The sequence below is a fragment of the Elephantulus edwardii genome, unplaced genomic scaffold (assembly GCF_000299155.1).
Source record: "Elephantulus edwardii isolate Elephantulus edwardi_28Jun2011 unplaced genomic scaffold, EleEdw1.0 scaffold00119, whole genome shotgun sequence".
NCBI lineage: Eukaryota > Metazoa > Chordata > Mammalia > Macroscelidea > Macroscelididae > Elephantulus > Elephantulus edwardii.
This window is the reverse complement of record NW_006399869.1, coordinates 2,799,492-2,811,640: the sequence shown is the minus strand read 5'-3', so window position 1 is coordinate 2,811,640 and position 12,149 is coordinate 2,799,492. Positions and strand designations below refer to the sequence as shown.

The 12,149-nt window shown below is 37.7% G+C and overlaps 1 protein-coding gene and 1 pseudogene across 1 annotated transcript in view; both read right to left on the bottom strand.

Moving 5' to 3' along the window:
* Nucleotides 1–1,649: 1,649 nt before the first annotated feature.
* MARCH1 (membrane-associated ring finger (C3HC4) 1, E3 ubiquitin protein ligase) overlaps nt 1,650–12,149 on the bottom strand; it is a 635,452-nt gene continuing 624,952 nt past the window's right edge. Inside the window, exon 6 of the mRNA XM_006892768.1 lies at nt 1,650–2,251. Coding sequence (XP_006892830.1) covers nt 1,953–2,251 — 299 coding nt within the window. The 3' untranslated portion in view covers nt 1,650–1,952. The remainder of the gene's footprint in view (nt 2,252–12,149) is intronic.
* On the bottom strand, nt 2,290–8,701 carry LOC102874343 (annotated as a pseudogene).

Sequence of the window (12,149 nt, the reverse complement as noted above, 5' to 3'; positions counted from 1 at the left end):
ATCTACTTTGTTCTGCTGATGCCTTTACCTCCCATCCCAACATGTTTTTAAGAAAGATGATTTCTAAACACTTTTTTCCTCCTGATTGACAAACAACATATTTTTCCATGTATACACATGAATACACACGGCATACGCACACAAATTTAATGTTTACTTTTTTTATTTGTAGGAATTAGAACTATTTGTACTCTGTCAGCCACTACCAATATTAATACCACCTGTTTTCCTCAAGTTTTTTTTTTCTTTTTTCCTATGATAATCTGTGAAGAACAAGCACATTATTAACTACAAAGTGCATCAACGTGATACCCAGTTTTGTGCAATGTGATACCCATGCTTTGGTTCTGATGGCCATCATAGTTGCCTTTTTCAAGGTAATAAATATGACAACTAACAAAAATAAATCACCTATCTTTTTTTAAGTAGGACATCTTTCTTTGACAGGCCACTATATCTACAGTCATTAATGTAGCTCACTGCAAAATCACTTCAGTTTTACATGAATATGCAAAGAACACAATAATCAACTGAACTGTCAAACAACTCAATGTATCACTTATCACAGATTGTACTTATTATTTTTGCTTCTCAACCACGCATGGGCTATACTGTCAGCTTTTAATAGGGTTTAGCTTCTTGGTCATAACTACTCATTTATGAAGGTTGACACCTCTTTTGGGTAAAAAAAAAGTCTCATAAACTTACATTTTACTTGATAACAAAACAGACTTAATTTTTGTTTTCCTGCCATAAGTACTTCATAGTCACATAACAGTCCGTTTCAGAGCTCTTCCACAGGCAGATTTGCTTTATTTTTTATACCTAGTTCTGTTTTTCCATCCTTCACAGAAATAGTAATTTCATCTAAGCCTTAAGCAGGACACTTAATTTGGTTCATGTAGTGCTTTGTAAAGTTCTAATATGCAAGACTTTTAACAAGATGAAGCAAGCTGCTCTTGTAACATATTCAGTTATTAAAAACTTAGTCTCTAATTTTCGACTTTGCTGTCCAATATGATTAATTCAAATTGAAATATACTGTAAAGATAAAATATATATGGATTTTAAAGAGCTAGTTCAAAAGAACAAGATGTAAACTAATTGACTAAGGATACGACAACATGTTAAAATGGAAATAAAACATTAGAAATGTATTAAGATTAACTTTACCTTTTTTCGCCCTGGCCTACACCTGTGGTTCTCTCTATATTTCCAGTGAACAGCATTATTTTAAAGGGAGACAAGTAAAGAGATAAAATATAGGACCCAATAGATGGTTTCAACTTCTGTGTGAGTATTTTAATTTGCAGAACTACGAATTAAACCCTAAAATTCCCTCAAAGTCTTTTGTTCATGGTTTAAACATAATTCCAAGTATTAATATTTTCCAACAAGTACTGCAACTATTTTAAAAACATGCATCTGCCAAAACAATCAGTTTCCATTACATCTGTAAAAATCTATTCACTGTCAAAGTATGAATATCAAAATGTGCATCCTTCAATTTTGCTTCTGGTGTGACTTAAGGGATAGTGCAGGCAATTTTCAAGCTTTAAACCAAGTATGTTATTTGAAGATGAGACTGTTAACTAAAAGGCCCTTGGAGAAATACACATTGCAATTCAAGTCTATCTTCTTCAAACCCCTGCTACTGTGAAGAGTTTATGTCCATTACATCTCTTGTCATTGCCTAAAAGCATTCTTTGTTCCAATAGGGCGTAATTGTCTTAGATATCATTCTCTGGCAAACTTCATATTTCCACTTTCTACTCTTGGCTTTGCATCACGAGATCCTGGTCATTCGGTGTTTCTTCCCTCCCTCTTTGAGCAAAGTACGGAAGTATGAGTCAGAAGAAAGGAGAAGATAAAGGGAGAGAGGAAATCAGGATCAATCCTGTCATTTGTAGTGGCCGAGGGCTTGTTCGGTGAAGAAATTCCCACTGATTCCGTCAAACCGGTATAACTTCAGGAGGAGCGCCCTCTGCAGGTGGCAGTGAGTTGACACCTGTTTGTGATACAGGCACTACCACAGCATCTTTTATGTCTGTGTTTATATTACATGAAAAATTCTTCTCCAGTTTTTTGGCAGTGTCTGGACAATTTTGCACAAAGATCACACGGTTGTAGGCCTTCAGCCTGCGCCACAACTGAACGTAGACTTTACACTGTACGTACATGAAGACGAGACCTCCTGTGAAGCCAATGGCCACCACAACCAGTTTTGTCCAAAATGGCCATTCAAGGACACCTTTTGAATGAAAAAGAGAGAAAATTATCACCAAGTTATCATAAACAGATTTGGTACTTATTTCTTTGGCCTATCAAAAGATCATAACCTGCTTCATAAGCTACATGTATAAAGAACATATTGTTAGCAACTAGTAAGAATTATGAATTTAATTTGCTTAATTATTTTTAAATAATACAAATGTGTTTTTATAATTGTGTGTGAGTAAATGTTCTCATCTACCTTGCACAGTAAGTACGTATTATGATTATAGGGAGCTCTGGTGGTCTAGTGGCAAGAAGCTGCACTGAAATCCTAAAGGCACCTGTTTAGAGGGTACCAGCTTCTCCATGCAGGAAGGATGGGCAGTTTCCTCCCTTGTGATACTGCCTCTGAAAACCCGCCAGAGATTCAGAAATGGGTTGGTTCCGACTCGACATAATGGAACAACATAGTATAGTTGCAAGTTGATGGTTATTCTTTGTGCCTATGTCCTTAAATTTGGTTTAAAAATATTCATCTAGAATGTTTAGAATCTAAACTATTACAGAAAAGAGATCTCAAAGTTAAAGATCACAATATTTGAATAGAAAAATCCACATTTTGAGTAGCAACTATATACATATTTAACCCTTATAATCCTCTGTGGTATATACTGTTAGATCTATATTAAAATGAAAATAGTTTGAGGCAAAACTGAAAGAAGGTTCCAAAGAAAGATCTGAATTGAAACAGGACATTGAGGTCATAGATTTAAGTTCTAGATCAACACTTTAAATACTATTACTCTCAAATACATAAAACGAAAAACCGTAAAGAAGCTTTCAGAATTTTGAAGTTTTTATATTAATACCTCTAATTAGTGCTTTGTTAAATGTTAAGTTCTCAAGTTTGACTTTGTGCATCAATGTGCAAAACAGTGCTATTCACCATTGCAAGAAAATGGAAATAGCCCAGATGTCCAACCACAACTGAATGGATTGAGAAATTATTGTACATTACCACACTGGAATACTACAGAGCACATAGGAGCAATGATTTCGTAAATCACTGCCTAAATTGGGAGGGACTGGAGAACATTATACTAAGTGAACTAAGTTCCATAAGGATAAATTCTGTATAAGACCATTATTTTAGAACAAATGTGAGGATCTAAGGTGGGGAGGAGGGATGTTAATCATAGGGTCACACTTTTTTTATACTGGTTTATTTACAAAGTTTGTATACAGTGTTTTTCATACCTGATCTTTTCTATTTGCTTCACCCACACCTGCCTTCACTCATCAAATTGTACAAACCTATGATTAACCACCTCTGCCCCTCGCCCATCCTCACCCCTCTGCTCCCCCCATGCCCTCCCTCCTTTTGCATTTTCTTTCATAGCTACTCAGGTTGCTCCTCATCAATATATTTCTTCTGGATCGTTGTCTCTGAGGTATTTGCTCTCTTACTGGCTTCCATTGTTTCTTCCAACATTTGTATCTTTTTTCTGTAGCTGTTCAAATAACTACACATCAGCCAGTGCCAAGAAGTCTGGGTGACTGACTGGAAGAGATCCTTATTTGTTCCCATTCCAAAGAAAGGTGACCCGACAGAGTGTAGAAATTATCAAACAATTTCATTAATATCACATGCAAGCAAGATCCTACTGAAAAGGATCCAAAATATCTGCAACAGCACATGAACAGAACTGCCAGATGTTCAGGCTAGAAGAGGTACTAGAGACATTACAGCCAAGCTTAGACGGATCTTAGCTGAAAGCAGAGTATTAGAGGAATGTCTATCTGTGTTTAGTTGACTATGCCAAGGCATTTTCCTGCATGGATCACAACAAATTGTGGCTTACTTTGAAAAGAATGGGAATCCCAGAACACTTGATTGGGCTTATGTGAAACCTATACTTGAACCAGGAAGCAGTTGTCAGAATAGAGCAGTTAATACTGCATGGTTTAAAATCAGGAAATGTGTATGTCAGGAATGCATCCTATCTCCATATATTTTCGAACTATGTGTGGAACAAATCATCCATAGAGGCTGGTCTCTATGAGGAGGAATGTGGCATCAGGATTGGAGGAAGACTCATCAACATCCTGAGTTATGCAGATGACACAACCTTGCTTGCCAAAACTGAGGAAGACCTAAAATATTTTCTGCAGAAGGTGAAAGACTGCAGCCTTCAATATGGATTGAAGGTCAACATCAAGAAAAAGATTCTCACCACTGGGCCGACTGGCAGCATCAGGATAGATGGTGAAGAGATTGAAATTGTTAACAGCTTCAGTTTGCTTGGCTCCACAATCAACATCCTTTCTACCAGCAGCCAGGAAATTAAAAGACAAATTGCATTGGGGAAAATCTGCTATCAGAGACCTCTCCAGAGGAGACCTCTCCAGAGAGCAATTGTGTCAGTCAGAAGACAAAGATGCAACTGATCCCGGTCATGGTCTTTGCAATTACTTGCTATGCAACAAAGAACTGAACAATGACTAAGGATGATAGAAGAAATATCTATGTCTTTGAGTTGTGGTACTGGAGAAGGTATTTAATATACCATGGACTACTAAGAGAAAAATAGATCTGTCCTGGAGAGGGTGAAATCAGGCCACTCCTTGGAGACAAGGATTTTGAAGCTCAGTCTGACATACCTTGGACATGTTTCCTTGGAAAGGGATATCATGCTTGGAAGGGTGGAGGAGCAGCACAAGAGAGGAAGAACCAGGATGAGATGGATTAGCTTAGTGACTGGGATAATGGGGATAGGTGTGTCAGAGACAATTAAATTGGCTCAAGATAGAGCAAGGTTCAGAGTTGTTGTACACAGGGTCTGGTCGCTATGAGTCACAGGAAACTTGACAGCACATAAGGACAAATTCCATTAAGTGAATTTAAATACTTCTTTTTAAAAGAATAAAATTTGAATGAAAATAATTTCTATGACAAAAAACACCTACTGATCTGTGTTGTAAATTAAACAGAAACTGAGGTGAGGAATATTAAATGGAGATCTTGTGAAGTGACTTCTTTTTTATAAGGTCATGATAGATTATAATCAGACACAATCTAGTCATTGCCACACAGGATTACAGTCAGGATGCATTGAGTGTCACTAAATACATGGTAGACATTTTTCCACAGTTTTAATAACAGTAATCTGTTTTTATATGCTATTGGGTGTGTATGCAACTTTAGTTACTCAAGAACTCAATTAAAAATTATTAGTAAGAATAGTAATACTGTATAGCCCTTTATAGTTCACAAAGTATAAATCTACTTGGCCCTATGATAGAGTAGAATTAAAATTATTGGGCTGCTAAATAATAGGTTAAACTCACCAGTTTTTCTGTGGGAGAAAGAGGCAGTCTATTAAGATTTGCAGGCTCAGAGGCCCTGATGAAGGGTTGCCATGGATTGAAATTGACTATGAGGCAGTGGGTTGGATTTGGTTTATTGTGAGGTGCTATCCAGCTAAGTACTACCCATGGCGAGCCTATCAACAACAGACATGTCCAATCCTGTGCCATCCTCACCATCTCTGACATACTTGAGACACTGCTAAAGTGCCTTCATTTCTTTTGCTGACCTTCCCCTTTTCCATGCAGATGTCCCTTCTCCTAGCAACATGCTCAAATTATGAGACAAAGCTTTGCCATTCTTCCCTCCAAGGAGAACTCTGGTTGCATTTTTTCCAAGACTATTTATTTGGCAGTGCAGGGAGTATTCAATATTATTATCTAACACCTCAATTCAAAGGCATTAATTATTCTGTCATCATTGTTTAATGATTCAACTCTCAGACTCATAGCAAGTGATTGAAAAGACAATTACCTGAATCAGGTTTATCTTAGTCTTCAAAGGGACATCATTGCTTCTCAGTAATTTGGAGAAGTCCTTGACAGTAGACTTTCCCAGTGCAGTAGGTTTCCTGATCTCCTGACTGCATACACCAGGTAGGAGGAAGGATACATTTTTTTCTTCATAGAGTCCAGCTTCTTGAATGGCTTGCTTAGCACACAAATTCAATAGGTATGGAGAATAGATACAGCCCTGAGGCACATCTTTCTTAATTTTAAACCATGTCTTGTTCCCTGGCTCAAAGTAGGATGTAAACTAATCATTTTTAGTTACATATTCTTCTCTTTTAATTTACATCTTACTTAGTTGGAAGTTGTTTTGGTAACTTAAAGACTTCAAATCTACAGTAAAGTGTTAGATTTTTGCTTGGCTACTTTTTCTAGATATTCTTTTGTTGTTTTTAAAATTAGTTTGACTAAAACCAGCTTTCTACTGCAAGCAATTTTTAAAAAATATCTTACATGTGTTCCAAAACAGTAACTGAATATATAATCCATTTATATTTATCAATGTATGCCAGGGATGTGTCCTGTCTCCATACCTTTTCAACCTGTACACAGAACAGAATATTCAGGAGGCTGGGCTCTATGAGGAGAAGTGTGGTATCAGGATTGGTGGAAGACTTATTAACAATCTGCGTTATGCAGATGACACAACCCTGCTTGCTGAAACTGAGGAGGACCTGAAGTGCTTGCTGCAGAGGGTCAAGGACTGCAGGCTTCAGTATGGATTGAGGTTCAAGGTCAAGAAGACAAAGATTCTCACCACTGGACCAATTGGCAGCATCAGGCTGGATGGTGAAGAGATTGAGATTGTTAACAACTTTAGTCTGCCTGAGTCTAGTCAACACTCTTGGCACCAGCAGCCAAGAAATTTAAAGATGTATTGCAATGGGAGAGTCTGCTGTTAGGGACCTTTCCAAGGTACTGAAGAGTAATGGTGTCTCTCTGGAGACTAAGGCACGCCTGATACAGGCCATAGTCTTTGTAATCACTGGTTATGTATGCGTTAGAGAGTTGGACAATGACTAGGGAGGATAGAAGGAGAATTAATGCCTTTAAGCTGTGGTGCTGGAGAAGAGTATTGAGTGTACCATGGACTGTTAAAAAACAAAAAGATTCATCCTGGAGAGGGTTAAACTGGGCTGGCTGTTCCTTGGAGGCAAGGATTCTGAGGCTTCATATGAAGGAGGGTAAGGAGGGACCGGTCCTTGGAGAGGGACACCATTCATTGTTCGACTTGCACATGCATAGGACATAACTGAAAAGATCATGTCTTGGATCAAGTACATTTTAGACTTTAAACTGATATCCCTACTCTTTAGTATTTTAAAGTGATCCTTAACAGCAGATTTTCCAATATAATATGTCATTTGATTTATTGACTGCTTTAACCAAGAATATTGACTGTGGACTGAAGTAAAATGAAATTATGGACAACTTCAATTTTTTTAAATTCTTTTATGATTTATATTTTATTGGTTGTTTTAAGGACCAGTACAGAGACATTATGAACAACCTGTACACAATTCTTAATGTGCGTACCAAAAATCTGAAAAGCCATGTAGTTATAATTCTTTTCTAAATTCCAGTGACCTTCCAGCTTTAAGTATGGAGGAAAGTTTTCATAAAGAAGAAAATAAATACCAATATCTTCAATTGTTGATAAACTGTCACATTATTAAGTCCCACTAATTCACAATTTACTATCACTCACACTACACATTCAAATTTTCAACCGTTCACAGCACATAACAAAGTTATTAGGAAAACTGGACTACCAAGACCAAAGATGTTACAGAATCCACATAGTTCTGACAGGGAGAAAGCCATGAAAAGGGAGTGGTTATGTTTAAGAAGAAATTTTACTAAACAATGTCCTCATTTTTTAATCTATAAAACCATGGAAAATAGACGTACTTTAAAATGTTCAAGTCATAAATGCATGACTATGATTCCAAATTGTCATTAAGTATGCTATGTACTGCGGGGTATAAAAACTGTCCCCTTTCCCCATGGAATGTTACACTGAATCCAAAGCATACCCCCTCCCCAATTTTAACATCCCACATTTTCTGGTTGTACCAAAAAATAAACAACCAGCTAATGATCTCACCTCTTAAAAAAAAAAAAAAAAAAAAAGCATGTACACTTAAAAATGGAATGAAGTGGGATTTTCTTCTTCTTAAAAATGTTTCTAGAGCTACTAAAAAACTTGCATTTAAAAAAACAATTGATAAAAATATTCCTCTGGATTGTATAAGAAAGGAGATACAGGGACAACTGATAAGACATGGTAGACAAATATTAATCTTGGCTTCTTTTTCTCCTGCTTCATCAGAAGATGGACTCTCTTCATCAGGAGCTAAACTCTCTTCGTTTTTAGTTTCTCCATTTTCTACATGTAAATCTTTAGTTTCTTGGTTAGCCACTTCAGCCTGTTTTCCCTTTGCTCCCCTTTTCCCTTTTGTTTGCACTTTTTTGTCAGGAGACTTCTCCTTTCCTGCTGCCTTTTTGGGCTTCGTTTCCACTTTTGCAAGCAGCTTAGCTGACAGCCTCGCTGATCTCTTGGGCTCCTCCTTCACGGCCCCATGGCTGAGTTGACCTTGCTCTTGGGCATGTTGGCCGCAGGGAGGGCGGGAGCCTGGTGCCTGTGGGCCGTGCGCGCACAGAGTCTTCGCGAAGCTGGGTTCCTCCTGTCACTGCCTCTCCGACCGCCATTGTGCTGCTGGAATCCGCGGAGGGGGCGGTGGGAGAACCCTACAACTTCAATCTTTTATTTATCATAATATTGCCTATGGGTCCAGTAGTGAGAATTTTTGTTTCCTTGACGTTGGGAGTACCCTGTATTGATGGCTGCAGTCCTTAGTCTTCAGCAGCTGGTGCTTCAAGTTCTTGTCACTTCCTGCATACAAAATTGTGTCATCTATTTAACACACATTGTTAATGAGTCCTCCTCTAATCCTGATGCTACATTCTTTTTAATATAGTTCAGTTTCTGAAATAATTTTCTCGGCATAAATAATTAAATATGGAGAAGAGATACAACCCTGATGCACACATTTCCTGATTTTGACCCATGCAATGTTCTCTTTTTCTATTTGAACAACTGCTTCTTTGTCTTCGTATAGGCTTCTCTTGAGCACAATTAAGTGTTCTGGGGTTAACATTTTTCTTAATGTTAGCTGTAATTTGTTTTGATCCACAGAAAACTACTACATATACAAGCTGGGTTTAGAAGAGAGTGCGGCACCAGAGACATTATCGTCAATGTCAGATGCATCTTGACAGAAAGCAAAGAATACCAGAGGAATCTGTGTTTCATTGATTATGCAAAGGCATTTGACAGTTTGGATCACAACAAATTGTGACTAACCTTGAGGAGAATGAGTATCTCAGAACACTTGATTGTGCTCATGTGAAACCTGTACATGGACTAGAAAGCAATCCTCACAATAGAGCAAGGAAACACTGCATTGTCCAAAATCAGGAAAGGAGTGCATCAGGGATGTGTCATGTCTTCATTCCTTTTCAGTCTGTTATTGAACAGATCATTCATGAGGCTGGACTTTCCGAGGAGGAAGGAGGCATCAGAATTAGAGATGACTCTTCAATAGCCTGTAATATACAGATGACACAGATTTGCTTGCCGAAATTGAGCATTTGCAGCAGAAGGTAGACTGTAGTCTTCAATATTGATTGAAACTCAACATCAAGAACACAAAGATCCTCACCACCGGGTCAATTGGCGGCACTATGATAGATGAAGAAGAAGTTGAGGTTGTTGACAATTTCAGCTTGCTTGGCTCCACAATTAACACTCTTGGCACAAGCACTCAGGAAATCAGAAGATGAATTGCACTGGAAAAGTCTGCTGTCAGGGACCTCTCCAAAGTGCTAAAGAGTAATGATGTTAGTCTATGGACTAAGGTACACCTGATCAAGGCCATAGTCTTTGCAATTACTTGCTGTGCATCAGAGAACTAGACAGTGACTAAGGATGACAGAAGAGGAATTGATGTATGTATTTGAGTGTGGTACTGTAGAAGAGTCTTGAACATACTACTATGGATGGCTAAGAGAACAAATAGGTCTTCAGAAGGGTGAAACTGATTTCTTTCTTGGAGCTAAGGATTTTGAAGCTCTGTCTCACATACTTTGGGCACATGGCCAGGAGGGACCAGTCCTCAGAGAAGGACATAATGCTTGGAAAGGTGGAGGAACAGCACAAGAGAGAAAGACCCTGGATGAGATGGAGTGTCAGTAACTGGGGTAGTGGGAGATGTATCAGGGTCAGTCGGTCTGACTCAGGATAGGGCAGAGTTCAGAGCTATTGTTGCAGGCATCTCAATGGTACATAACAACAATAACCATTAGTTAATAAAGACACAGATAGATATCCTTCTGATATTCTTTGCCTTGAGCCAAGATCCATCTGACATCAGCAATGATATCCCTCATTACTTGGCCTGTTCTGAATCCAGCCTGAATTTCTGGAAGTTTCTGTTAATTTCCAGTTGTTTTTTTTGTGTGAAATAATCTTTAGTACTATTCTATCTGCATGTGATATTGATAATATTGTTTGATAATTTCCATTTTCTGTTGGATCAACCTTTTAAAAAAATGAACAAATAAGGATCTTTTCCATATTAAAAGACTCTCAGCCTCAGAAACCCAATGGAGGATGACCTTGCCCTGGAATCAATGAGAGGCTACTGGGCTTTGGAGTTTGCTGGAACACAATTTAAATGATTTTATTTAAGATGATCTGATAAAATTTGCACATTCGACTGCTCAGCTAGAAAGTCTACTATATCAGTTTTGCTTTGTTTTGTTTATTTCTACAATTAAAAGCTAAAGTCAGAAGACAATTGTGATTCCAGTGTTTACTGAATGGAGATTCCTACTGATAGCTGTATTGTATCATTCATGCCAATGCAGGCTTTGCTTTACTCACACTTCTAGTTGATAGCACCTGTTACTTCTGAGTCATCAGTTGGAAACTTGAATCTACTGACCTCTTTACATGAATCAGGTGTACCTATCTACATTGACAAAATTATCACGATTCAAGGAGTACTTCACCTTCACTTCTTCTAAAGCGGCTTTGTTGTTTTTAAGTCCACGATATGTTCAACATTATTCACCAAAACCACAATTCAAGACAACAGCTCTTCTTTGGCATTTCCTAGTCATTGTTTAACTTTCACATGTGAAAATGTAGCTTGGGTCAGTCACACCTTAATAGTTACATGTCTTGTTTATAAAATACTTTAAGTAAACTCTTTTTTAAAGTGTTTTCAGGATAGTTCTGAAGAATAACCAGGAATAATAATGATTCTGTTCTTCACAGATACGTTGCTAGTTGTTTCACGTTGAGCCTGACTTATGGCAACCCTGTGTACAGAGCAGAGCTGTGTCCCAAGGGCTGTGAACTTTAAGAAACAGATCTCCAGATCTCAGGGCTAGGTTATAATACCCAACATTTATGCTTATAATTGACTGCTTAAATATATATACCACCTAAGAACTTCTCAGTAGCAGCCATATTTGCAAATGAACGGATTCTTATGACAACTTTGGTTGCATGGTGGTTAAAGCATTCAGCTTCTAACTAAAAAGGTTGTCAGTGAAAATCTATCATCTACTCCACATGGGTAAGATTTGCCAGTGTGTTCCCCCAAAGTTTACAGTTTTGGAAACATATAGGGCAGTTCTTCTCTGTCTTTAAGCACCACTGTAAGTTGAAATTGACTCTATAGCAATAGAGCTGGTTTGGTTGGAACATATATGACCATTTATACTTAGTAAGAAAATAGTATGTATAAAAATTAACAAATGATATGTCGACATATGTATTTGTTTGTGTTGAAAATATATACATGTAGATATGTTAGAATATATATAGAAGAGCTTAAAAAAACCCCCAGGAAATGAAGAAAAAAAAATAAAACAAACCCACTGAAGTCAAGACAATTCTGACTCCCAAGGCTGTAAGTCTTTGCAATAGGAGACTACCTATCTTTCTTCTTGGGATTGTTGTTGTTGTTGTTATGTGCTGTCGAGTC